Here is a 27942-nt window from a genome sequence, read left to right on the forward strand (position 1 = left end):
TATGATTCTCAATAAATCACGGTGAGACAAAAGCGACATACCTGCTACAAGGCACCAATCTACGTTTTAACCTTCTTATTTTTCCAATCACTCAATAATGCAGCAGGATCGTGTTGCAATCGCTATCATTGGCGCTGGCACCATTGCGCAAACACATGCCGCAGTCATTGCGAAATCTCCAGATGCAATTTTGTCTGCAATAGTGGACACCAACGATGCGGGCAGAAATCTAGCAGATAAATATCATGCTAAGTTCTTCGGGAGTATCGAGGACATGCTCAAGTGGCGGTCGCAACTCAGTATCGATGCAGCCATCGTCTGTACGCCGAATACGACCCATATTCCGATCGCTGAATCCCTTGTAGCAGCTGGAATACATCTGTTAATTGAAAAACCGATAAGTCCAACGTATCAAGAAGGGATTACTTTTTTGCAAACTTGGAGCAAGAAAAGTATCCGGTTGTGCGTAGGTCATCATCGTCGCTTCCATGGGATCATTTCGGCTGCAAGGCAATCTCTTATTTCAGGGAGCATTGGGACTGTCATTGGCGTTTCTGGTGTATGGGCATCACTCAAACCACCTGAATACTTCCAAGGAAATGGTAAATGGCGTGGGGGTTTAGACGGTGGTGTGATCCTCATCAACCTCATCCACGAAGTCGATTTACTGCAATATCTCATCGGACCCATTCAACGAGTGTATGCCGAGAAAGCCCTGTCAATCCGCAGCCATGAAGCTGAAGAAGGGCTATCCCTTACGCTTCGCTTTCAGTCAGGGGTAGTTGGCACATTCCTTGCCCTGGACAACGTTGCCAGTCCCTTCAATATTGAAGCGGGTACCGGGGAAAACCAGGAATTATACCCATTCAGCGGACAGGACTGTTATAGAATTTTCGGGACTTCAGGGACACTTAGCATCCCTGACAATAAATTGTGGAGCTACACTGAACCGAAGAAGGGTCGCAACAGTAAGATGGAGAATAGAGCACTTGATTGTGATGTCCGCGACGTCTACGAAGATCAGTTAAGAAACTTCATTGAAGTTGTAAGAGGGAATGAGGATCCAATTTGTAGTGGAGAGGCAGGATTGGGKGCAGTGGCTGTGTGCGAAGCTATCAAGGAGTCGATGCGGTTGAATCAACCTGTAGATGTTCAGGGAACGTACTCCTAAGTTATACTTTATATATTGTACGTATGTAGATACTCCGATCATCATCCTGTAACCTATGCATTACAATCCTTAAAAGCGTGTCTAAAGTAATTTCGGCTGATTGTGCAGAGGAAAGATGTATGATGTATATACCACCATAAACTCCATACCTCATTGCTCCAGTGCTGACAGTGCAGTTGCAAGTACATAAAGCCTTATCCATGAGGTCTGATCCACCAGCACTTATCAACTTCAAATTCTAGTAATAATTGTCCTCTCTAAGAAAGAGGATTAAACTACGACAAATGGAATTAGTATGGTAAATATGATCCGGGTAAATTTTAACCCATACACATCCGAGAAGGTCTGCCTACAATTTGAGGAAACTTTTTCTACACCTAGATAATCATATTTCAAGACTGGCAGTTATCTTCTGTTTTACTTGTTCTATACAACCTTGGGGAAAATCTTGTCTTGAAGAATTTAAACATGGGCAACAGAGCTAGTCGAGAACAACCCCGACAGAATCTCTTCTTGTTCGGTCAACCAATTAAGCACTCAGTTTCTCACACATTCCACAATACTATATTCAACAACTTAGGCCTGCCATGGAGGTACATCAGGCTAGATTCCCAAGACCTCGAGGACCTAGCATGGCTGATGAAGAGCGACGATTTTCTTGGGGCCGCTGTCACGATGCCCAACAAGATACGAGTAATACCATATCTTGATGAGCTATCGGACGACGCACGACGATTGGGATGTATCAACACGATATATGTCAAGAAAAGTCTAAATGGTAAAGGACGGGGGTCCCTTGTAGGGACAAATACCGATTGGATTGGGATCAAAAACGCACTGCGGAACCATGAAGCGGCCTTAGTTCAATCCCTACAAGATCGTCCTGCAGTGGTAATTGGTGGTGGAGCTACGTCGCGGGCGGCAATATACGCGCTGGTAAAGGGCTTCAATGTTCCAGAAGTTTTCTTAGTGAATCGTGATCCTACGGAGGTGGAAATGACGATCAAAGACCTAAAAGCACGAGGCATGAGCGAGTCGCTCATCCACCTGCGGACGGTCGAGGATGTGCACGAGATGCTGCACGGCATGACACCAGCTGTTATCATTGCCACTATTCCAGATAGTCCTCCCCAGAGCGAGTCGGAGAAGTTATTAAGGGCTATAGCTTTGAGGTTGATTGAGATGCACTCTAGGAATAGCCAGGTCAAACCCGGCATATTCTTAGAAATGACATATACACCAAGCCCCTGGACGCAGTTAGCAAAGACAGCTGCAGATGCCGACTGGAAAATCGTCACTGGCGTTGATGTGATGGAATTGCAGGCCGTCGAGCAGTCTGTTATCTGGACAGGCCGGAATATCGACAATCTACCATATGCAGAGGCCAGCAAGGCCATGCGAAGCTCGATTGTGATGGACAAAAGAGACAAGATAATGTAGCGCACAAACTACATAGCTTCACGGTCAAATAACGATATCGCTTTCAAACTGCTTGTTAACTTTATGCCTAATGACTAAGGACTTCAGTAGCTTTCCCGACATGTTTACACGCAGTTCATAAACTACCGAAGGGATTACCTACTCGTTGATAAGACATATATATAGGTATATCGAAAAATATGGAGGAAGAAAAGTGAAAAGGTTCGAAATGCTTGTTTGTTAGAATAGTGTGCACATCTGGGAGGAATTTCTAGCTATTTTTGCTTGGGACTTTTCTCCCAAGACATGCAAACGGTAATAGATGAGCAATAGAAATCTTTCTTGATACTCTCAGGTCTTGAGGATTCTCAAACATGAAAGATACCGCGCCAATTTGCATCAGGATATCGGAACGTTGTAATACATACATACCGTCAATATCCATGAACATATAAATATTTTGTGAACGTGGAATATAACAACTAACTAAAGACATGGCATCTAGAAGATGATTTGGAGCTGGCAGTCATCAATATATCTGAACCTGTAATCGTAGACATAGACGAATCTTTTTGATATTTACTGACCTAGATAGATAGTGCTTTTACTTATCATCTGCTCTCAAGGTTACATATAACCTACTTTTCTTTCGTTATATTCGTATCATAAGCAATACTTTTGCGCGAGAGACATCCCTAACACATACCCGGTATGTGAATAGCTTTGGTTGGTTAGGTTGATGACTGATTATATGATGGATCTTCAGTCTTTGTCAGTGAGTAACAGCGCTAATAGTAGAAAAGAATGCTCCTAATTATGTCTGCTAAGTAGTATCTATCTGATACAGCATTCGGGTATAGACTTATCCTAGATTGGTAATCCTGACCGATTCTTCCCTACCACCAACCTAGAACGATAAAACCTCAGCTTAGATATTTAATTGCAACAATTACCTATTGGATGAAGAATACACCGTAATTTAATTCCGTTCCAAAAATTCTCGAGCCATGTCCAACCGACCCGCAATATCTTCCATGTCTCTGGGCCGCGCCTGGGCTAACCACTCTATGGACGAGAAAATCGCCCAAGCTGCAGCTCACGGCTTCGAAGGACTAGAAGTCTTTTTCGAAGATATCGACTACCTTGCGCGAAATTTGTCCGGAGCGCACTCTGATAACGTCCCTTCAGCATTTCCATATCAACTGGAAGCAGCAAAGAGGATCCGCGAAATTTGTGATAAGCATAGCCTTCAGGTGGTTTGCCTACAACCATTTATGTTTTACGGCGGATTAAAGGATCGGACTGAGCACCAAAAACGACTTGATACACTCAAAGAGTGGTTCCAGCTAGTGAAGATACTTGGGACAGACTTGATTCAGGTTCCAACGAATTTTCTGCCCGCCCATGAGCTTACACCGGATCTCGACCTAGTTGTCGAGGATATGAGACAACTCGCAGATATGGGTCTGGAACAATCGCCTCCCGTGCGATTTGCATTCGAGAATATCGCATGGGGTACTTATATCCATACCTGGGAGAGAGCGTGGGAGGTTGTGAAGAGAGTCGATAGGCCGAATCTAGGTCTCTGTCTAGATACGTTTAACATCCTTGGCGGAATATGGGCAGATCCTGCATCACCAACTGGCAAACTCCCAGATGCTGACCGTGCCCTTGAAGAATCTATAGACCGATTAAGGCAAAATGTTGATTTGAACAAGGTATTCTACGTGCAAGTTGTGGATGCAGAACGTTTAGAGCGGCCGATGAATGACCAGCATCCTCTGTGGGTTGAAACACAGCCCCCAAGGATGACCTGGAGTCGTAACTGTCGGTTATTTGCGTACGAAACCGACAGGGGGGCTTATATGCCGGTTACGAAGCTAGCAAGAGTGATTATTCATGATCTCGGATTCGAGGGATGGGTATCTATGGAATTATTTTCACGGTCCATGGCATCTCCTGACACTAATGTTCCTTCTGAACATGCGAATAGAGCTGCGACAGCTTGGCGAAAACTCAAAGACGAGCTATGTTTGTGAGATGATATTATTACGCGTTCATGGATTTAATCCGCGTCACAATCCTTGTTCGTGTCTAGGGAAAATTAAACAAGTCGCTTGTGTGGTCATCTTCTGTAAACCCGAGATTAACTAATCCTTGCTGCCAATTTCTCGTCCTGTAATTCTACTAGTCAGCAATCCTCAGGTTCGAATACGAGGCATACATATATGTATGTCTAGATTGCTCGAAATACTAACCAGTGATTTTCGTCCATCGACACAAGCCCATCAAAGGTGGAATGCAGATCCATTTCTGACAATGATACGGCTTTGCCACTAGCTATCACATCTTCGTTTGAACCACATTGTGGTCTCTGCTGTATGGTTCTGTAAGATGCCAGATTTGAATGGCCTACGCCAAAGAGATCCGGCGGATCCAAAGAGTATACATCTGAATTGTTTGGAGGGGGATCGTTGTTCGTTGAATGCGTGCCACTGACTTTTGCACCTCGAAAATCCGGAACTTTACCCACCCCAGGCCATACCTTGATTATTTCCGAGAAGCACTTGGTCATATAGTTTGTCACTGCGACTTCAGGGTGCTGAAAAATTAATGCGTAAGTGGCTGGTACAAGTAGTATGTTGTGTTGCTTGGACTGCTGCTTCAAAAGATTGAAACTAAGAAGGCCGAGGTCTTCTGAACGGAACCCTACCGTTTCATTTGTATTCGTATTTCCGTCCTCTCTAGTATGGTTCTGTTGCACAATGTCTTTAATGATATCCAAGGATAGTAGGTATACTAGCTGGAGGTGATAATGATGCAAGTAAATTGTTGAAGTTGATTCGATAGACTTTGCATCGAACTTGAAGGGGAGTCTTTGCTCATCATTCCACTTGGTAAGACGCTGTATAAGCTGCAATCCATAGTGAAATGGAATTGGTTTCCGGTGTCGAGCAACACAGCATATGTTCAGAATCCTGCATGTCTCGACTAGTCGATTAAAGGTGCTCAGGATAAATAATGGAAGTCCAGGGTCAACCTTCTGTGCTGTGTATACCTGCAAGCTATCCGGCCACGAATCCCACTCCTCATCTCCTTCTTCGCATAGTAAATCTATTTCCTCAATGTCTTCCCTTCTAAGACGGGGCATTCTGCCTATCTTGGCACTGATAAGAGTATCCAGTACAAAGCAACCCCAGAAGACGTGGACTGATCTGCGGCCCTCCATAATTGGAGCCGGACGACAAGGATTATCTAGGCCAAGATTTATCGCTATGTGGATGGCTTTACCGACAAGAAGCCACGAGGTTGACCAGTTCCCATGGCCGATATTCAAAATAGCAATAATAAGCAAAGCTTGCACATGAACAACTTCAAAACTTCCCTCGTCTTCCTCGGCTGGAATCAAGCTCCGTGTCTTCTTGTAGTAAAGCCAAACAAGTTCACTCGCGCTGCTAGGGAGACCGCAACTGATACACCAGAGCTCCGACTGGGACACTTGATGCGCACTTAGAGCAGCGATCGCCCATAAAATAACTGATGAAATATCATCATCTTTGCCAGTGGCAGAATTTGCCCCATTATCTTCTCTATTATTTCTGAGATGTTGGTACACAAGTCTTCGAATGTGATACTTTTCTAAAATTGGAAACCAGCAATGGGTATACGAGAAGTAAACATCGACTAGGCGGCCAAGGTATGAAGGAAGATGACAGTCGTCTCCTGATGACATAGGAACCATCTGTAATGATGATGATTCCCCTGAGGGCTGCAGCGACGAACCGAGTTGGGAATTGATATCGTGATCTTGTTCCAGCAGAAACACGCTTGAAGGCTCCATTATTATATCTTCAACAGGGAACACTTCTCCTCCTCCTTTTTCATTTTGTTCTTCTTGTACCTCATCTCCATTATCATCTGTATCCAAAAATGCGACGTATCTTTTTCGCTTCGCAGAGCTGTCACGGCTTTCTTCTAGTATATGCAACTGGTTGTTCAACGCCCGAGATACACAACTCTTCCTCCAGACTCTCAGGGGCCCTGAATTTGAATTGTCGTCTGCTTGCAGTGGCGTATTTTGGTTATCGTTGAGTACCGACAGAAGAAGCTCCTCCAATCCGTCCATCTTTCGCAATGCAATTCCCCATAAGATTTCCATACCACGTACGTAGCCCTCCCGCAGGCCACGCTTTTTGCTGCTGATCTCGTAGGTGCATGCTACCGGCTGTCTTGCCGCAGAGCAAGTCGAGCACATTGGTTTAGCACCATCGCACTTATATTTGCCTGCGCGACACCTGGTACACGCTACTGTCACTCTTTTACGTGACGAGACCTCCTTTTCCATCTTTCAGTAAGTTAGAGCACATAACGCCAATGGTGAGTTGAGAACTTCCAAGAACATGAGTTGCTCTCACCTTTCGTTCTCCAGGAAGTGGAGAAGAAAATGCGGAGAAGTCCGCCTCTACGACAGCCTATCGTTGGTAGTTCCAAGGTTGTTTTGGCGCCGTAGGTGATACCATGTAACTCAAATTTACCTGCTAGGCCGTTTCGCCACTACGGTATCGGCAATGAATATACCCGAGTGATCGGTAAAGAGATCAATCTTGACTCAGTCATTCCTTGTCGACTCGAGAATTCCAAAGCGTCTGTGGTAATTCATTTGATGCTATTGACATCCAAACTAATATACGATATGATTGACAACGCCTCAATCATTTTGATTGGCTGCCCTGGTGCTGGAAAGAAATCGTTAGGGTTCATCGGCGCCAAACACCTGGGCCGGAGACTGATCCTGGCTGACAGATATTTCCAAACTCAAACAGGCCTCTCTAGAGCGGAATATCTGAAAATCCATGGCAATGCCGTTCTTCAAGCATTCACTGTTACGGTCGTGCGGAAAATGCTGGAGGAACATAGCACCGGCTGCATTATTGAATGCGGACTGGGGAGTCTCGTACCTGGCGTTCGCCAATTGCTTCTTCAAAAATACATAGACAGCCATCCAATCATACATATCACCCGATGCTTGCGCTACGTTGAAAACTATTTAGGGCTTTCCGGCGACAACGACGGGATGGGATTCCTCAAGGACTGCGACGTGGCCCATCGGGAATGCTCCAACTTAGAATATTACAACCTTTTCAATCATTTTTCTCGAGATGATAATCGGAACAGCGAGCAGCCGCCGCCATCGAAAGCACCTTTCTTTCTCAAAAATGCAAAGCAAGAATTCTCGACCTTTCTGGATCTTGTGATTTCTCGCCCTTCGCGTCATGTTAAAAGCGACGCGACTCAGCACGATGAGCTTAAAGAGCCGTATAGCATAGACCTCTTTCCTCTTGAATGTCGCGATCGATCATATCTACGAAGTGTTCGGTTGTCAGGCCTTGTGAACAAGACAATAGAAGTGGATAGCCTTGCGTCTGGGGAAGACGGAATTCTACTCATCGTGGACATGGTTAATCCAGATATCCTCAATCTGGTGTCGGAATACATCTCCATTATTCGACGAGCAGTCAAAATACCGATTGTATATGCAGTCGAGAGGGATAGTAGCGAGATATCTGGCGGAAAATTTGTTGACTTTTACTTTACACTCCTACATCACGGCTTGCGATTTTGTGTCGAGTACGCCATAGTGGACATCAGCTTCGAGACCAAGAAAATTCAAAAATTGATTCAAAGAAAGCTTCCGGTCACAAAAGTAATCGGCTCGTACTTCGATCCACATCCCGGTGAAAGGGGCTGGATGCAAGAGAATCGCAAAAAGAAGTACCAGCTGGGCAAGTTGATGGGATGTCATATCGTGCAACTAACTCAGCCGGCCACCACACAAGCTGATAATGAAGATGTTCAATATTTTAGCAGACTGATTCGCGAACAGCCTGATGCTAACAACCCGTTTCTCATTGCGTATAATGTCGGTGTTCGAGGAAGGACATCTCAGCTCGCGAATAGGATAATGACCCCGGTTAAGCATGGGTCAATACTGAACGATGCAGAGGTCACATTCGATAACGATCAGCCTTTTGATCCCCAAATCAGCCTTAGCAATGCTATCCAGGGACTTTTCGCGAACTTTATATTTGACCCTCTTGAATTTTATTTAGTCGGCCGTCAGCCTTCTGTCAGTTTAATGCCACCAGCTATGCATCGGGTTGCTTATGTGCATTGCGGCTTTTCTCACACGTTTAGAATTGCCGAGGTGTCTTCCTGTGAAGACATAAACAAGATAGCGCAAAGCCCAAAATTTGGGGGAGTAAGTATCATGATTCCCTTCAAAACACTTATTCTCCACCAACTCGACCAAATCAGTCCTCAGGCAGCTGCTATTGGCGCTATCAATACGCTCCTACCATTAAGGCGAGCGACGACTGATAGTTCTGGCGCCATTATTCCTCTTCCTTTTGCCTTGCAAACCGAAAACAGAAATCGTGCCGGTCCTGTTGTCAAGCTGTTTGGGGATAACACGGACTGGCTTGGAATCCAATCAGTAATCGCGCGCAACCTCTCCCCTCGCAATACAATTGACCCAATACGATCTGTGGCACTCATCATTGGGGCAGGTGGAGCTGCACGCGCCGCGATATATGCGCTTATTGGACTTGGATGCCGCAAGATCTACGTGTATAATAGAACAGTAGAAAGAGCCGAAAAAGTGGCACGTCATTTCAACACGCTCTATCCAGAAAAGGGCACCATCATTCGGGTACTTCCTTCCCTCTCGACTCCGTGGCCTGAAAATGAAGAGCCTGCCACAATTATCGTGTCATCAATCCCAGCACACAGTTTAGGAGGCAATTGTAGTCCACCAAATTTCACCCTGCCAGAAGGATGGCTGCAGAGTAAAACTGGCGGTGTTGTTGCTGAGGTATGAAGCAGTCCCTTCTTGTTCTACTTCTCTCTCTCTTCCGTTGTTGGTCATGCGCAGAGAAAAGAAAAGCAAAAGAAGTTCTTACTAACATACTGGAAGCTGGGCTACTTACCACCCCTTACGCCACTTTTGAAGCAAGTCATACATCTGAGAGACCTAACAGGTCGAGCTTGGGTAACCGTGGATGGATTGGAGATATTACCCTTACAGGCTATCCATCAGTTTGAGCTTATGACTGGCCGTAGAGCACCACGTCAAGTGATGCTGCAAGAGGCATGGCGGATACGAAGCTTGCAAGAACCTGATTCACAGCTGCCTGTAGATTTGCAAGCTACTTAACATAGATGGTGTGTTCTCTTGGAATATCTGTATCTCGGATTACATGATCACCTTTTATTAGCTAGTAACACTCTTACTAGACCGTCGAGTATGCGCAGCTTTTTTTGGGCTAGTGGTCAGTGTGTATCATTTTCCACCAGTTTCGTGAGACACTCATGGATGCAGGCGTATGTATTTTACATCTAGTTGCCCTATATACCTATTCATCTTCGCGACTATCAGGCTTCTGCCGTAGACACTGACCTGCTGTACATAGAACACGGGCATGGACAACTATTAACTAGGGAGTTAAACTACATTTGAGCAAGAAAGCCTCCTTGCCGTACCATGCTGGACTTGAACACTTCAACTGGTCTCTCAACCACCACAGACCGGCTGTCACAGATGACGAAGTCTGTACCCATTCGGATGCAAAGCGTAGCCCCTGCAGTTTTGCAATGTGGATCCAGTATACCTCACTCATGAATCTGTTTGTATTACATTGCGGCTGGCAACAATCGTGCCATACTTGCCGAATTAATGCATCAAAAACATACCGAGACTCGACAAATCAGCTGGGAAAGCGCCGAAACGCCTAACGGGCCGCTATTACCAGCTAATATAATACTAGCGCTAGTCAATCCGGGCCACTGATTTGATCACCATGTTCTTATACTGCTATCTATAGTTCTCATCAAAAGAATTTTTAGTTTTTTCATAGCAAGACCTCTTAAAGCGCATCTGTGTTTATGGAGTGGAATGATGTCTTGATATAACTAGTTGTGATTATCTATCCTGACTTTCTCCGTTCCTTTCCTTGACCAGTTGCTGTGTTCTGTACTGTACCGGAGCGAAAGTTGAAATCTCGTATTGGGGTGTCGATCTCTAAGCCAGTCTTGGTTGGTCCACAAAATAGCTTGACACGTCGGCTTCGGTGGTCGAATTTCTTCCCGTCCATGTTGTTCGGTAGACCAAAGATTCTTGATTCTTTCCTTTGAGCCCACCCTTCGAATTCTGCACTCCGTTGACGACCTTAGTCACGTTCCTACCCCAGTTTAGTCAGTAATATTCTTGATTAGTCTCCCATCTCCAGATGGTTGGTACCCCAAAGAGTATGGGCTGTGGAACATGCCGCAAGCGCAAGGTTAAATGCGGAAAAGAATGGCCAGCGTGTCGAAACTGTATCTCCGCCGGGTGGGAATGTGATGGATATGTCAAGAGGTGGAAGTTTGTTGAAGAAGAATCGCGTTTGGCTGCGCAATATGGGGGGAAGAAAAGGTATCTCTTGGAAGGGGCTACTTGGGATGCGATCCCTAGGATCAAGCTAAGCAAGCCGGATTCGGCCTACAATGCTGAAGTAAACGAGGAGTATGTGGTAGGAGATCAGTCCTTCCAAGTCTCGATATCCCGTCTGCCAGCTTCACAGGCAGAGAAACAGTGTAATATTCTACTACACATCCTTACGGATCCAAATGGTCGACAAGCGTTTCCCCTTCGATCGCATGGCGAGTTTTATCAGTTCATCCCAAACCGGCTGGGAAGAAACACTGCTCTTGACGACGCCGTCTCCTGTCTATGTGCAATCTATGAAGACACGCGCCGGCAATTGTTAGCGAGTTCACCTGGCACGATCAAGCTCTACAGTAGAAGTCTGAACTCACTGCGGCAATGCGTGCAAGTGGCAGCGACACGCTTGGAACCTGAAACGATCGCTTCTTCACTAATGCTCCAGCTCTGTGAGCTCATGATCAGCTCGGATAACGGACGATGGAACAACTTGTCAAGCGGCTCAAAACTCTTGATCCAGGAACTCGGCCCTGAAAGCTTCGATCGGCCTTTTGAACGAGCTATGTTGGAGTCGCAGCGAGCATTTTTCCTCGTCCAGGACATGAGCCGCCGTCAGAAATGTTTCCTATCCAAGCCACAGTGGCGAGAATTGCCCAAGCAACCTGGTAAAGGCCGTCTGGATCATAAGTCAGCAAGTCTTCGGTGGAGATCTGAGCTTTGCGATCAGGTACTTGATGTACCGGAGCTTTTGTGCGAGTGCGCAAGCCTTGTCAGTATCCGACAAGCAGATAGTATACATAGTTTTGGAGACCAACCTAAGTATCAATATCTCTTCGACCGGCTAGTCGAGGCTTACAATTCATTAGAGCAGTGGTATAAAAAAGACCTCGCTCCGGCTCTTCCATTGGCCGATTCAGAAGGCTATAGAGAGTATCCGGATGTCCTTTCAGCTATTGTCGACTGCGTCTCGACATCCATTCTCGTTCAACTACAGAGGTTTGGCTTTGAGCTTTTCTCGTTGTTCGACATCACAGCACCAGCAAGTGGGCTTCCATTTTCTAATGAAGTTTTTATTGAGAGGCATACAACTTCACTCAAGGCATACGAATTCGTTAAAAGGTTCCCAGTGGCTGCAAAGCCACTTAAATTTGGACTAGAACAAATTTTGTCACCCGGATAAATCCTGCTATACAGTCCAGCCATCCATCCATTTGGAAAAATCTTATCCACCAGTCCAAAGTCGCGATACTACTACAGATTCTATCGATGGGCAAGTGCGGCACGCTCATCGATGCCAGTAGCGCTGAAATGCGACTGCATGTTCTTCCACGTCTTGTTCGCAAACATTTGGCTCCTCCGAAACATGTCCTTCTCGAAGGCAGACATGGCCGCCCCAATAGCTTTTCTGTCATCAACACAGAATTCAATTGCTCGAGATAAATCCAGAGCGTCCACCATAGCAATGTTGACTCCGACACCGGCAAAAGGAGTCATCAAATGTGCTGCGTCGCCAATTAGGGTAACTCCAGCTTTTGGTTCCCATGTCATATCGACGGGAAGCATGTACATTGTGCGAGGGATGAGGTTGTCCTTGCTGTCCACGATGACTCGCTTCAGATCTTCTCCGCAGTTGGCGAAGTAATCTTCGATGAGCCGCGTCTTCGCATCCGGCTCGGACCAGTCGATGCCACAATCTTTCAGCCATGTTTCTGGCCGTCGTACCGCAGCATATGTGCGTATGCTGTTGTTGCCGTTTCTCTGAGAGATGATTGCTCGCCCTTCGTCAAACATGTACATAGACCCTTGGCCAACATAATCGGACAACCACTGATGCTGAGCGTCAACATCCATGGCCCAAAGCTCGATTGCCGTAATGCCAGAGTAAAAGGGCTGTTCGTCGGTTAGGAATGGGCGAACTTTCGACCATGCGCCGTCGGCGCCAACAACAATGTCAAATGCCTCTTCGACAGTATCAGCAAAATGGAGATCAAACTTTCCATCTCCTGCCTTTGAATCTTCAACGGCCAAAAGTTTCTTCCCCCACACAATATTCCCTTCTCCCAATGAGCCCAGCAACAACTCCCTCAATCGTAACCGGTCAATCTCCGGCCGATCCTTATACTCTTCAGGCCTTTCCACTTTCTGCACATTCTCATCAATAACCACTGTGCCATCGTACTTGACCAGCTTGGTCGCCTCTCCTTCTGGTCTTGCCAGTCTCTTAAATTCCTCCAGTAGTCCAGCCGCTTCCAACACCATTTGTCCACCCCGGCGATGCAAATCAACGGTTCCTCCTTGGTCGCGGCTGTGTGCATTGGCGTCAAGATCGTAAATGGTGTAAGGGATTTTCTTCACTTGCAGAAGGCGAGCAAGAGTCAGTCCAGCCGGTCCGGCGCCGATAATGGCAATGCGGAGGGATGCCATTGCGGTGATAGATATAAATATAATTATGGTAGTAATGAGATGTGAATAATGTTGCTTAGATTCCTGAAAATTGACACATCAATCGATGGATATGTTCGAACTATTTATACAAATTCTGGACATTCATCCAGTGACGCGTATGGGCTGTTTGAGTTAAAGATACCATCGTCATGACTGGATATCTCGCACAATAGAACCTCACCTCAAGGCTACTACATATCTGGTCTATGCACAGTCATCGCGAGGAGAGAATGAACACATTCTTTTTCCTAGTAAATCATATAATAATTGGCGAGCTCGCATTATGAAACCTCACCTTTGTTGTTGATACTAAATCACCGCGCACGGATGTCGGGCCAATACCATATACCTACGTCTGATTGGCGGCTTCGCACAATCGACTGTCACTTTTCAAAGCTCAGCCTCCAATAATCGCCCAACGCATGCAGGTGTAGCGTCAGAGCTAATCACTTACATGGCGCTCGTCCCGTCATTCTCCTCACTGCCCAAATACTTTTTAGATAAGTGTCAGAATATCAATCCCACAATTCAGCTCTACTAGACACTAGCATAAGTCATGGGTAAGCCAGAGAAAAGATTCGTGTGCTTGGCGCCGCCGCTTTACACGTTTAGATCAATCCTAGAGCAGCCTGCAGCACTCACCAAGTGCCTAATAATGTAGTCTAAGCAATCCTTAATTAATCCTTATTTAATCTTTAAATCTATAGGTCTATTTATAAAAAATTTCAACTATTCTAGAATAGACCTTGACGATGCTCATTCAACCTTGTCTATGGGAAGATTCCCATGCCCATCTATGGGACTAAAAACCAGAGATTTTTGTCCTAATAGATAGATTTAGACCTCATATAGCTTCTCGCCAAATGGTGCCTATTCCACCCTTGCGGATAACATTTCTTCATAGCTTCCTCCACCATATCAGCGCCCCGGTGTCGATTCACTTCACGCATATCTGCGGGACAGTAGACCTCATCCGTGAGAAAATCTCCTTTGGTAAGCATAAAAATATCAGGAACACTTAGAGATCTATCAATCATGCTTAAAGGAAATCGGATATCTGTCACCCCTCATCATTCTTGATATCATAGCGGATAGGATCTTGATTGATAGCGTGCGGCCAACCCTATTACTGAGCGCGACATGATTTCCAGTGAATCATTTCATGTCCAACGAAAGGGAAATCCCTAAATGAGAACTTAAAATTTAAATAACCGGATTCTCCTCAGATTGAGTTATGGTGGTTGGCACGTTTTTCGATATGGCATGCCTTTGACTCTATTTTTTAGAGTTGACCGGGAGACATTATAGATCTCTGCTGCTTTTTGTATAGAGTGTATTCTGCCATTCTTTATATCTGAAAGGGCAAAAAGAATCCGTACTTCTTGCTCAGCAAGATTTTTTTTTGGTTTTTATTGCGAATTGGTGACATACTGACGCGGTGAGTTGCGAAGGATTAGTATAGAACGCGTATTCGGGTAAAGGTCGCCAACTCGCTAGGATGACCAACTCGCTTGTGGATGACTTTAGCATGTGTTGATGAACAATCCAGCGTCAAGCCCTGCCTGCAACTGTCAAAGTTTCTCGGGTCTCGGGCAAATGTGCTCTTGTAGGCTGTTCCACGGCTTGGAACACCAGACCCACCGTCGGCGACCTACTAGTACCGTACAAGAGTCATTGGCCCTAGCATGCTCCCTATGGACCTTCAGCTCCTGATCAGTAATCATCTTCTCACTTCATAAGCCGAGGTTCACCAGAGTGGTTTCGCGCGGTAATAGAGGTTACCTGTACTTCCTAGCCTAAAATTATTTCCAGCACTCTCTCGGTCGCGGTTCGATGCCCCTAAACGCATCCCGTTCAGAGCCGAGTATGGTCAGCGAGTTGAAGGCAATCCCAGAATATACCACGAACAATGGCGGCTACTTTGGCCGAACACGTAGCGCTGGAAAGGTGTGATGATCATTTCGTCTCTACGTATATTCCCCAGAGAATGGGAAACTCGGCACCTATAGCTTACGGAGGCTATGCTATCGCCCTTTCAATACATGCCGCGTGCAAGACTGCCCCTCATGGATTCCACCTATATTCGGTATTTGGACACTATCTTCGAGCAGTAAGCACGGAAGCCAAGTTGAAATGCACGCCCGTTGAACTCCGTCGCACAAAAAACTTTGTGACGTATCGAGTTGCGGTGGAACAGAATGACTTGGCGACTGGGCGCCTGCGGCGATGTATGGAGGTTCTCGTCGATTTTCACAAGGATGAGCAATCTGTTCTTGAATACTCGGCGCATCCCACGCGCACGTATAGTCACTGGCGGGACTGTACATCCTGGGACCGTACACTGGAGGAATCTCGGGTTAAAGGCAGCATTTCAGAGACACAGTCTAGGCAGTTCAAGACTCTCTTCGGACTCTCCGCAAATCTTTACGAAATTCGTCCATGCCCGGAAGGAGTTACTTCGCAAAACTTGATGGGATTAGCCAAGGACGTGAAGACTAATCAGGATGACCTATCTCCGACGGTAAAGTCTTCTGCGGACTGGATTCATGTGAAGCACCCTCTTCAAACAGAAGGAGAACAGATGGCAGGTTTGGGGTTCATCATGGATGGAGTTTTGTCTTTTTTGCCCTTGGCACACAACCACATGTTCTTCGAGGATGTTGGGGCTTGCTCAAGCTTAGACTTCGCCCTGCGTATCTTTTCTACATGCCCTAAGATGGATCGGTGGCATTTGAGGGAGGCAATTAATCACCATGCTGGAAATGGTCGCACATACAGCGAGAGTAAGCTGTGGGATGAAGACGGAAATTTGGTCGCTTGTATGACCCAGCAGTCAATATTGCGAGTTCCCGCCAGAACTTCAATGATCTGACATGGACACTTTTGACTGACTCTAAATTTTCTTTTACCTAGCCTAGATTACAAATTGGGCCCTCTGATAGATAGCTAGATGCGTTAATGGTCCTAGAACTTAGACGCAGCCTGACAGGTTCCACATCCAACAAAGATAGATTTCATTTGATTGACATATTTTGTAAGATCATTCGGATTCCCTAGTAAAGCAGTCGGGAGTGTTAGATTAGTGGCAATAGTCCAGAACAGCGTCGTGCGCGTGTCACCTCAAGGAAACGTGACAACAATTGCTGGAAGTCTGACCTCGTCCACTCTTACCGGAAGTACAGCATGTGTATGGGGTCAAACACAGAGCGAGTCTAGTATTCTCTATGTCACAACAGATGGGGCCTAGTCAGACCTTATCAACGGCACTTTCATGGAGCCAGGAAAGGCTGAGGCTATTACATGGGAATGATAAATTGTCGAGACGTATAGAGGAACAAATGTACCTAGACTCTGTTCTATTACTACACTTTTACCAGATATATCAACTTTCAGAAGATCAAGGGACCTTGAAAACATCCTACATATTGATATAGAATAGATATCTGCATAATATGCGACACATACTTCGCAGGTAGATTCCGACTCGCATTGGTAATTATTTTACCTCTGGAGTCTTTTTAACAATGCTGGATCAACACCGCTAAATCATAGGTCAAGACCAACTTCAAGGTGTCGCAACCTCACAATGCTGCGCAGACATCGCTGCTTTCCTCTCCCTCAGGCCCTCGGCCTCAGTCTCAGCCTCGTATTGCTCCTTGATGTGCTTTGTTATAGCCCGTGTCCCCGTCAAAAGCTCATCACCATCAAAGATTTCACCGATTTCTTCCAGACCTTTCCCTTTCGTCTCGGGTAGGTACCACCACGCAAAGGCGCACTCAACGGCCAAAACGACGCACGCAACAATGTAATACCGCCAGCCAATACTGTCCATGGCAATTGGATTGACATACCCCGTGAAAAAGCTAGCCGTATAACCGCAAAACTGGAAGATCATAGCTGTCTTGGACCTCAGAGAGAAGAGTGAACATTCCACGACGTACGGCACCGTGGCAATCGCGAATGGCTGGTAACCGACTTGGAAAAGGAATATCATGGCTACCACGGCTATGGCTAAGGAGTGATCCGAGAAGTTTCGTTGTTCGTTGAGGGCGGAGCAGATAGTCCAGACGACAAAGACGACGAGCATAACAGTGATGCCGAATGTGATAGATCCACGTCTACCGAGACGGTCGATCAGCATGGCGAAGAACACGGAGCAGCAGAGCTGCCAGATTGCGGCGATGGCGTTGATCAGTAGTTGGGTTTTGGGGTTGGTGATGTCGATGCTATCCAAGATCTTGGAAAGGTAGTAACCCGTCAGACCGAGACCGGATAATTGCGCGGCATAGCCGATGAACAATAGGATCCAGAGTCGTTTTCGGTTTCCGGGCGTTCGGATGAATTCTCCCCATTGTATTGCCTTTTGTTTCTTTTCTTCGCTAAGTGTGGCTTGGATTTCCAGCATTTCGAAGCGGACTAAGCGTGACGAAGAATCGCCGCTGGCATGATACTTGGCAAGGATTTTGTGGGCCTCCTCGTGCCGGTCTTTGAAGACGAGCCAGCGAGGGGATTCAGGGACGAAGAGACTGAGCAAGAGCTGCAGCACAGAGGGAACGCCCTGCAGGAGACTGGGGAGTCGCCAGCTCCATGAAGAACTCATTACTTGCGTGCCATAGGTGGTCCAAGCAGCAACTAAATAGCCCTGTAGAAAGCAGTTAGTTCCAAACTGTTTTTACCTATACAGATATCGGAGCAATAGGCTGTGTCATGAATGTACTAACCACAACCCACTGCGTCATGTACAGCGACACGATCTTCCCACGATGAGTAGGATAGGCAACCTCGGTCATCAGCTGCGGCGCGGCAACTGCCACAATCCCAGTTCCCAATCCGATAATCAGGCGTCCGGCAATGAACATTCCCAGGTTCTGTGCACCAGCCTGAAGAGCAGAGCCAAAAGTGATCAGAGCGGTGCCTATTGTGATTGGTTTCTTGCGTCCGAGCATCTCACACAGTTGAGAGGAGAAGAGCGTAGAGATTAGGACACCGATGTTGATTGCATTGACCATGGTGCCTAGCCTGGCGCCGCTCTTGAAACAGCAGTGTTAGCGACGACCTCAAGGGACCAGATAGACTATCCTACCGGGTCGCCAAACATCGCTTTCCATGTAGGCAAGGACTGCATGCCATTCAACATACTTCCATCGAATCCGCAAGTGAATTGAGCCAGGAACGCGCAAAGGAGGAGGATGTTCAATTCTAGTAGTGATGGATACTGGAACCACCATTTGTCGAGTTTGGGGGTCACGTCGGCTAAAGTTAAGCCTTCGAATTCCAGGTCGATGGGATCTGACTTTGGGCTTGCTGGTGACATTTTGGCAGTACGCACGTAAGTAGTAGCGTAAAGAATGTACCTATGTAGAGAGACAGGCAAGCAGGGATGAGAGAGAATTTCCCAACTCGATAGTCAAAAGGCAAATCGGTATGCGAGAGAATATCCGGATATTTGGTCGAGCGAGACCATATATTAATACGGAATCTAAATGGTACAGTGATATTCAAAATTTTTCTGACTTGTGTTCAACAAGTCTTGTACTGGCGACTCGCAGGCGAATAGAATGACTGATAGTCTACCTTGATTCAAACGAGCCAACGCTGCTGGGATCTGTTCCGTAAGTCCACCCGGATTTCGAAAATGTCTGTACACCTAAAATGATCACTGCAGGCTGGTCGAATTCCGGAACTTTGTTTGCACTAAATTCGACGTTCCAGACGATAGACACTTTTGCTGCAGGTTGAGACAAACCCCGAATGGTCTGCGGAGAAATCCCCGGACCCCAGGTTCTGTCTTAGCCCTGAAAGGCTCGTCTTCGGCAATGATGGATCGATGAGACATCTCAATTAATTACCCAGGGCAAAAAGTTTACTTTAATTCTCAAAACTTAATCATGTGTCTAATCGTCTGTGCATGGTATGTTTCACCGGCGAACGGGGTATCGTCCGGAGAACGCCCCGGACAGGATACCTTTACTTGACTATCCTTGGCTTTCAATGATTTTAATATTCTAGTGTTGAGTAATTTCGCAATGCCAAAACACGTCCTCATCCCGGAGATCGTACCGACTAAGCCAATTCCGCAGCAACATCTCCAATAATCCGAGCAACCTCACTCGTCCGAGTCAACTGAGCCATATGCCCTGCATCCAAATGCACAACTCTGCTACCCGCCAATTCAGCCATTTCCTCCTGTACCTCACGCACTATAGCTCTATCGCTATCAAGCACAATGTATACAGACGGGACCTCACGCCATCCGCAATACCTCACAACTCCATCCCATCCGGCTGGTTGGATCTGCAGTGCGGCAGTCCATCTACTCGCCACTGATGCAGACATGTCGTTGAAGAGAGAATTTCGCGGGTCGACGGGACTGAAATAACCGTCCTGGGCACACAGTTAATACACAACTTCATAGTCCCATGCAACCTGAGGAACAACTGACAGAGAATTCCATCGTAGAAGTCGGCTTCGTCTCAAACCCTTCTACACCCAACGCGCACGACATGAAAACAATTCGTCTCACCCCTCCCTTTTTATTTGCTGCATCGAAGGCGTTTGCTGTTAGACCTTTCATAGCGTCGCAGCAGAGGAATCCGCCCGCTGAGTGGAGGAACACAATGACTCCATCATGGCCAGCGCGCTCGACTACGCGAGCAAGGTCTTGTGCAATACCCGCACGGTCGTCTACTACAGTTAAACCTTGCGATGCAGTGGTTCCGGTGCTGAGCAAGGCGCAGATGTGGACTGTTAGACCGCTTGCTTCGAGAGTTTGCTGCAGTGGCTTGAAGACTTGGGTCCCCTCCCAGAGACCGGGGACGATGAAAATTGTGGGCGGCATGATCTATATTCAGATCCATGTAGGTAAGAATTTACCCCTTGATATCCTGAAATCATATATATCATATCTGGTAGATTGCAGAACGCATACGGCGGGAAACGTGGCTACCGGACGACTGTCCGGTGACAAGCCCGGCGGAACCTTGGGAACTTGGTGGCTGCCCAGCTTTAGTCAGTGAGTGTTTGACATGGTAAGTGATTGAAAGAGTATATGCTATATGATCTCGCATAACACTGCAAGTGACGATGATGAGCATTTACGTATATCAGTAGCTAGGTCTGTGACTAGCCAGGTAGCCCTGAAGGTTTTCTAGCATATTAAGAGTATCAACCAGACAACAGGTCCGTATACAAACCATACACATTTATTTCTATTTCCATACTAGGTGATCAGCACATTCATGTACATTCAAATATATACTGGTGATATAATACAACATCTCGCTCGTCCCCGCACAAATATCTCATCACCGAACATCGACAAACTGTAAACACAACACGCTAATTCACAAAAAGCACATCATATTAATACAAACACACAGACGAAAATTTTCAGAAGAAGAAAAGAAGGGAGAATGTAGACGATCTAAACATAGGGAAAGAGTTTGTCTCGGATCATAATCAGTCGTATATGTATACACCTGAACCATGCAAGCAAATCAGAATAAAAGGGGGGTAATTATACAAAAGTCAAAAGGAAAAATATCAGGTGTGCAGATGAATGGATCAATCAACTCTCAAATAAAGATCCTCGCCTCGCCTCGTAGGGGTGATGTTATGTTTCTTCGCTGACGGGGGAGACTGGACTTCTTCTCTCGTCGTTGTTGTAGACTGCCCGTTCCGGCCAACGGCTACTTTCCTGCTACTGACTCCCGGCTTTGGCTGGACACCGCTCCGGAACTGAGTCTCCATTTTATCCGCAACGCTCTCGCCGCGTCGCTTCGCGAGGAGGCTGCTATTCACGCTGGGACTTGGGCTGGCGGAGCGCGAGCGTTGGCCGGGGCCTAGTTCGTGGACCATAGTCATCGGGTTTGAGTAGTTATTGTTGCTGTTATTAGGAGGCGGTGGCATGCTTGGGAAGCTTTGGGGCCCGTCGTAGTATACCTCCGCGACATGCGATTTGCGCATATCTTCTGCATTGGCGGGGACGATTGCTGCTGCTGCCGAGCGAGGAATGGCGGGGTATCGTAGAGGKGATTTTGTGGGGAGGGGAACTCGTTCGGATACCGGTGACAATCGTTGCTGGGGTTGCTGTGATTGTCGTGGTACATGAGATGGAACTGAAAGTTTGCTGCGTTCCGTCATTGTCCAGTCGTCTTCCGCCATGATGGTTTCGTAGCTTGAGTCGACGGGTGCAACTTCGAAGCCATTCGTATTTTGAGACCAGGGTGTGAGGGTGTTTGTTTTTGTAGGGGTCGTCAAAGATCGCGGTGCGCTACCTAAGCGAGAGAAGTTCCTTTGTAATGGTGTGTTGTTCCAGTTGTTGTACTGCGTCCCTGGGCGAGACTGACCAGGTATCGGCGCGGCCTCCTTATCCCATTTGTACGAATAGTGTCCCGAATTATTGCCATCATATGGATTCTGTTCCTGTTTTGTCCGTAACGGAGAAAGCATCGCTCGAGGACCGGCCGGAAGTCCCATGACCCGCATGGGGCTTCCACTTCTTGCCATATTGCGTTGCGATATACGTCGTGTTTTGTTGAGTGGCGGTCCAAATATGTCGTTGACAGTGTTGGATTGATTGATGCTGTTCGATTGTTGTTCGTCTTCATCAAAAACAGTTGCTTCACTGGCTGGCCGGGGAGGAGGGCCGCCCACGACCCTGATGGTATTAGCTGTAGGGGCCTGGCGAATGACTCTCAACGGCTCAGGGACTATTCCAATTCCTTGTACGGCCGTACGTTCAGGCAAAAGACGAGATAACGTGCGTTGAGACGTTTGGCTTTGCGGAGAACCCTCGTAGTCCGTCTCGGGAGACATGGCTGCTTGATCGTGCGCGTTTGAGTTTGTAACAACTAAAAGACCCTGCTGCTGTCGAGCCAACGGCTGCGATGGAAACTGCTGGAAATGAGCACCACTGTATTCATTTTCCATCATTGTTTGCGGGTATTGTGATAGCGGCGTCGGTGACAACGGCTGCGGTCCAACAGTTGCAGCAGCACCGAAATTCGGTGGTTCACTCATTTCGCCTCCAATCTCAAAGCTTTGTGGAGCAGCTTCTTTTTGCAGTTTCTTACGTCGTAGTCGTCTGCCACAGAAGAGGATTGCGACGGCCACGAGGAATATAGCTGATATACCGGATGCAATCGATACGCCAATTACAGCGGGCGAGCTCAATGATGATGAATTAGTAGTTCCTACAGTCGGCCTAGGCGTTGCCGTTACCCCGGATAATGTCACAGTACCAGGATCTGTCGTCAATGTCGTTATTGGCAGGGTGGTGGCTGCCGTCGCTGTTGCCGTGATCATTGCCGTCGTTATCAAAGTACTCCTGTCGGACGTGCTGCTTATAGCCACCGTAGTCGGCGTAGTTGATAACCCAGTACTCCCAGCAGATACAGACGTCGGCGTCGTAGAAGCTAAATGTGTCGTTTCCGTAACAACAGACACCCTTGTCGCAGTAATTGCTCCATGCGTTTCTGGTAACGCGCCAGAAACATCGCTGCAAATCGCATATCCAACAGACCCCTCAGTCGACAGGATATCCGACGAACACGAGCCTACTATGCATGCCAATGACGCTTCGCCTAGGGTCAGGCCACTGGTGGTATTCGTTCGACAAAGGCAGTTTAGATCGGTAGAACAGCAGAGACCGGAGGCGTATTGGGAGCTGATGAAGTCCTGAACGCAGGATAGGGCGCATGGTGGGACGGAATCGCTCAGGTAGCTACTGCTACCGGTAGATGCGCAATCTGCGGCTGTTGTTGTCGTCGTTGACGATACTATTTGACCTAATCCCAGGAAGACTGTCAAGAGGAAGGCACTGCTTCTCCATGGTAGACATGATACCAGCATACTGCAAATGTCAGTATATAGTCTGTCTGTTCGGGAAGAAGCCTCACCTGCTCAATCTATAGTTTGAGGTAGCTTACTACCCAGAGGAATATGATGGTCTATAATGAGACATAGTCAAACAACTCAATCAAAAAGCAACTGTTTGTCGTACTGTACAATGATCTGAATCGTAGAGATGATCGTAGACAAAGATAATGATTGCTGATATTAAAATTCTATAAATGACCAAAACAAAAGGAAAGAATAAAGAAAGATCACAAAGGAAATCTGACAAAAGAGAGAGGAAGAGAAGAGGATACTAAACACGAAATATGAAACAGAACGAATTCTCTTTGCGATTCTTCAGCCATCAGCGAATACATCGTCGACGATGTCGACGTCGTTGCGATTGGTTACTTTGGTACCTATCTAGTCTAGATAGGTAAACTCCTTTACGCGCCAGGGGAAATCGCAGCGAGCATTGCCTCATTTTCTCCTTTTTCTCAGTCTAGGCGCCATCTTGAAACTGGATGACATCGTTGGTAGGAACGAGAGCAGACACTTCGTTCAGCGCGCAGAGGCATGGTTGGTTGTGAAGAAAATGGAGAGAGAGACGAAGAGGAAGTAGGCGCCCAGGGGAGGAGCTGGCGCTTTGCGAAGGGCCAATCAGAGGCTCAAATTGCGAGTTTGCCCATTTAGAACTATGGCGCTAACGAAATTAGGCTGAAAAAGTCATGTGATCTGGAGATTCCACCCAATGAGATATTTTGATCCGAGTCAATGGCAGCCAGAGATTATCAATCTACAATTCTCTGTTCTTGTTCAGACGAAGCTTAATCTTCCGATGATTTTAAGCACATTGAGGCGCCAACATGAAACGCGAGGAAGCGCTTCGTGTTGGTGACTCACGGTCACAATCGATTTAGAGGTCTTGTATGACGTCACCAGTCTCATTTATTTTATAGTACGGAGTAGGGAAGTTTGGTATACGACGGATTAATCAATTATCGTCCTAGTAATCGTAATAATAGTAAACAAGCGCGTGAACGCCATGCATACTTCGCTCAGCTAGACACCCATATTAAAAGTGTGCATCGCAGCGCGAGAAGAGGTAGTAACATGTGAAACAAAACTGGTATCATCGAGATAGAAGCAAGCAAGCAGCGAACAGTAATCAAACAAGCAGAGTCGTATCGACCGGAAACTCGATTCATCAATCAATCAATTCAATCAATTCAACGAGCAATCAAATCGACTGAATTGAGCCACAACGCCAAGACTGCCGAGCTAGCCCAAGGCGGAGTAGTGTTGTTGGTGAATTGGTTGAACGAGTAGCGCGGCGGACGGAGCAAAGTCTTGTCAGTAGTCAGGCCCTCCGCCGGAAAAAAACACAACAGCTCAGCTCGCTCGGCTGGGTTGCCGGGGTTTCCGTATCGCGCGCGACTCAACAATCAACGCATGTCGATTAGTACTTGAGGATGATGTACCTGTAGCATACAATCAGTATTCAGTGTCTAGCAGATATAGTAGTCAAGAGGAAACGTACAAAGCGTGGATGATACCGGGAATGTAACCCAGAATGGTCAAGCAGATGTTGATGAGCAAGTCGGCACCACATCCGCGCTCCAGGAAGACACCCACTGGAGGGAGGATGATGGCGAAGATGATCTTGCAGATGTCGCTGCATTTTGTTAGTAGCTGAATTGAATCAAATTGAATTGTGCAGTCGCATTGGTTGACTCATCGCACGGTCGCAACTCGACAGCGACCGACGGGTGAAGACAGGCAGACTTACGAAGCGGTGAAAGGCATGTTGGCGGTTGATGAATGAATCAGGTAAGATTCTGGATGTTTGGCTGTGACGAGAGTTGGGAGGCGTGAATACGAATAAGAGTTGTTGGTATAGAGTTGAAGTAAAAGTCAGAGAAGAAGGATGACGGAGACGAGAGCCGCTTAAGTACTGAAGTACCACCTCGCCCGAAGTTCCTTCCCTCTGCTGGGCCAAGCTGGGTCAATTGCGGAAGTCGCGGAATACGTCATTTGCCGGTTTTGACCTCATGCCGCACCGCCTCATGTGTGGCGCGAGCTAGCTCCAACTGCGCTGTTTGATTGGTGGCGGGGCATGTTTTGCGTAAAGAAGACGTTTTTCTGTGGGCACGTGCATCGGATCTTCATTTGACTTCTTTCCCATATACTAACTTTACGTAGTAATAATAATATTGTGATACACAGCGACGGCCGATGCCTGGGAAATCGTGGTTGCCTCAATTGGCTCTCGGCGCAGCTATTTTTGTCTGCCAAGTTTCTAGATGTGGCTCCCTGACGTGGTGCAATCTCAATTTGTATCACCACACTTGTTATAGACTGCAACGCCACATTATTGACTAATGCGTCATCACTTCGACTCCAGAACAATAAGTTAACTTGCAAAGTAAACAAGATTACGAAAAAAAGCAACTTAGGGTCATGCCACTGGATAACATGAATTGAGGCTGGAAGCTGGAATGTCGGGGAAGCCCCACTTCCGTTGTTCCCCCATTGATTGGTCGTCTCACATGACCAATTTCAACAACTTCTTGAGCTCAACCCTGACAAATAGCCAGGTCATTCACTGGCATCCATGTCATGCTCACTTTAACCGGCTATATCCCCAGCTCCATAGCGAGAGCTGGCTGTGCGGGAGCTGGACGTCTCTCAAGGTTCAGTTCCGTCCGGAAGTTTAGCTCCGGCTCTGCGAACAGTCAATGGCAGGCGTTGACATGGACTACACAGCAACCCGGCCATGTGGTACGTATTTAGGCTTGACTGATTGATTGCGCTAATTTGTTAGACGACCGATGAAATAATCTCCTCCTATGCTCACCTCCATCCCTCGTCGAAACAATCACCCGTTGTCCCGATTCTCTTCGCCTCCCCGGAATTTACGGCATGGACGGAACCAACGAGCCCTCTGCTTTCGGAATGGGCGACACCATTATTGAAACACCTACATACCAACGATGGTCCGAATGTTGTCTATACAATTGCTGCGGTAGTCGATAAAGTTTCCAGCAACGGTGGTGGAAGAAACACAACAGCTACGGAAGGGTTATCCCTGTTACTTGCCGACAGTTCTTGCATAACTGCTTCAATTGCGACGCCTGCAAGATTAAAAAGCAACACCTCCGACGAACCAGCTTTCTTTCTTGCGACGAGAAATCCCGTTGACCAGAACAGCGCCCAATCTCACGAAATCGGCCTACGCCTCGCCCAGACAGTATTCCGAAATGGGCGAGACCGGACTCTACTAGGAATGCGATGGACTAGGGATGAGACCTCGAACAACTATGTTCTTGATAGTTATCGCGACCTTTCGTCATGCTCTATAACAGCTCCAGTACGTGAGACGCACTGCGCCGTCAACGTGCCGTTCCACCCCGTGACTCAACGTCGACGAGTCATCTCGAGCATGGGAAACATCCTACGACAAGTTTCCAAATCTACAAACGATGACGGAGATCTGAACGCGGGTATTCCAGCATCTTCAGAGTTGGAGAAAGAACTTCCCAGATACGTCAGTGAACGTGGGATTCCACATCAGAGAGTGGCTGTATGGGCGCTTGTCGAGCCAGCATCCTCGTCCACCATTACCACTCAGCAGAACATCCAAGGCTCACTATCAAATGGAAGCAAGATTCACCGCGTGGTCAGTGGCGGTGGGGGTTGGGGTAAGAAGCAAGGTCTACTCTCATTAGACCCGGAGGCCACTTTCGGAGCTGCAAGTCGTTCCCGCGAAACATCGCTTGACGAGGTATTCACATCGACTACAGAAGCTGAGCTGGCATTTACAAACGACCTTCCAGACTTTCTTGAAGGACTTGGGCTTGAAGAAAACATTGCGCAATTGTCGCAGGTAGCGACACCTGGTGATTATATTCAATTCTTCGTGACTTCCGAGGACGAATTAATCCATAAGGATAGTTCTGTGTCGAGTGCCCTTACATACTCATTTGGCGTAGAATCTCCTGAAGAATCGCAGACATCTTCCACGACTTCAGAAGGGGTGGTTGTGATCCAGAACCATTTTGGCGCGGTCTCGGAATCGGCGATAAGCTACTCCCAGAAGGATCCATCGCAGGTATCAACGTGTGAGACGAAAATTTCCGTTCCCGGGTCGAGGATCGATTTGTCGGTTACATAATGTACTTGACTCTTGTATAATAGATGTATATTAGCATATTATGCGGGGAGCTTTGAGTCAATTGACGGATTTATGCCTAGCTAACCTTGGAGAGTGTCTATACAGACGCTCATTCATTAGTTGTCTATAACTTAAACTTACAGGTCGGATGTTGACAAGATATAACCCATCTCAACCTGCAAAACAATCCTATCATCTAGCGCATTTAGTTCCGCAGGAGTCATTTATCATCCTGAGGCGCCGAGCACTCGCATACATATTGACCTTTTATTAATACATCTCGAATGACTGGCTAGTGCCTTCTAAATGAATGGGTACCAATTGCCACTCCGGCGAGTATATCAAAGTGAAACTGGCGATGCTCATACCTCAACTACTCCGCGAAATACACCTCCTTTTAGCTGCTGCACGTATTCG

The 27942-nt window shown here is 47.0% G+C and overlaps 9 protein-coding genes across 9 annotated transcripts; 5 read left to right on the forward strand and 4 right to left on the reverse strand.

The window, feature by feature from the left end:
* Positions 1-97: 97 nt before the first annotated feature.
* On the forward strand, positions 98-2611 carry BHQ10_008405 (uncharacterized protein; the record flags this gene model as incomplete). Its single annotated transcript, XM_040881207.1, has 3 exons — positions 98-320; positions 528-968; positions 1752-2611. The coding sequence occupies 3 exons, from the start codon at positions 98-100 to the stop codon at positions 2609-2611; spliced, it is 1524 nt and encodes a 507-aa protein (XP_040736907.1).
* A 986-nt stretch (positions 2612-3597) lies between these two features.
* BHQ10_008406 (uncharacterized protein) lies at positions 3598-4629 on the forward strand (the record flags this gene model as incomplete). The annotated part of the gene is made up of 1 exon (XM_040881208.1): positions 3598-4629. One exon carries the CDS (start codon positions 3598-3600, stop codon positions 4627-4629), a length of 1032 nt encoding a protein of 343 aa, XP_040736908.1.
* A 2095-nt stretch (positions 4630-6724) lies between these two features.
* BHQ10_008407 (uncharacterized protein) lies at positions 6725-9467 on the forward strand (the record flags this gene model as incomplete). The annotated part of the gene is made up of 3 exons (XM_040881209.1): positions 6725-6754; positions 6802-6941; positions 7133-9467. The coding sequence occupies 3 exons, from the start codon at positions 6725-6727 to the stop codon at positions 9465-9467; spliced, it is 2505 nt and encodes an 834-aa protein (XP_040736909.1).
* A 1408-nt stretch (positions 9468-10875) lies between these two features.
* BHQ10_008408 (uncharacterized protein) lies at positions 10876-12249 on the forward strand (the record flags this gene model as incomplete). The annotated part of the gene is made up of 1 exon (XM_040881210.1): positions 10876-12249. The coding sequence occupies one exon, from the start codon at positions 10876-10878 to the stop codon at positions 12247-12249; it is 1374 nt and encodes a 457-aa protein (XP_040736910.1).
* An 80-nt stretch (positions 12250-12329) lies between these two features.
* BHQ10_008409 (uncharacterized protein) lies at positions 12330-13493 on the reverse strand (the record flags this gene model as incomplete). The annotated part of the gene is made up of 1 exon (XM_040881211.1): positions 12330-13493. The coding sequence occupies one exon, from the start codon at positions 13491-13493 to the stop codon at positions 12330-12332; it is 1164 nt and encodes a 387-aa protein (XP_040736911.1).
* A 3586-nt stretch (positions 13494-17079) lies between these two features.
* Positions 17080-18828, reverse strand: BHQ10_008410 (uncharacterized protein; the record flags this gene model as incomplete). Its single annotated transcript, XM_040881213.1, has 3 exons — positions 17080-18156; positions 18236-18544; positions 18598-18828. The coding sequence occupies 3 exons, from the start codon at positions 18826-18828 to the stop codon at positions 17080-17082; spliced, it is 1617 nt and encodes a 538-aa protein (XP_040736912.1).
* Positions 18829-19577: 749 nt separating this feature from the next.
* Positions 19578-20352, reverse strand: BHQ10_008411 (uncharacterized protein; the record flags this gene model as incomplete). The annotated part of the gene is made up of 2 exons (XM_040881214.1): positions 19578-19898; positions 19957-20352. 2 exons carry the CDS (start codon positions 20350-20352, stop codon positions 19578-19580), a joined length of 717 nt encoding a protein of 238 aa, XP_040736913.1.
* Positions 20353-21077: 725 nt separating this feature from the next.
* Positions 21078-25157, reverse strand: BHQ10_008412 (uncharacterized protein; the record flags this gene model as incomplete). Its single annotated transcript, XM_040881215.1, has 4 exons — positions 21078-22683; positions 22757-22930; positions 24892-25026; positions 25141-25157. 4 exons carry the CDS (start codon positions 25155-25157, stop codon positions 21078-21080), a joined length of 1932 nt encoding a protein of 643 aa, XP_040736914.1.
* Positions 25158-25970: 813 nt separating this feature from the next.
* Positions 25971-27525, forward strand: BHQ10_008413 (uncharacterized protein; the record flags this gene model as incomplete). The annotated part of the gene is made up of 2 exons (XM_040881216.1): positions 25971-26132; positions 26176-27525. The coding sequence occupies 2 exons, from the start codon at positions 25971-25973 to the stop codon at positions 27523-27525; spliced, it is 1512 nt and encodes a 503-aa protein (XP_040736915.1).
* Between the last annotated feature and the right edge of the window lie 417 nt (positions 27526-27942).

The sequence above is a fragment of the Talaromyces amestolkiae genome (assembly GCF_001896365.1).
Source record: "Talaromyces amestolkiae strain CIB chromosome Unknown scaffold19.1, whole genome shotgun sequence".
Taxonomy (NCBI): domain Eukaryota; kingdom Fungi; phylum Ascomycota; class Eurotiomycetes; order Eurotiales; family Trichocomaceae; genus Talaromyces; species Talaromyces amestolkiae.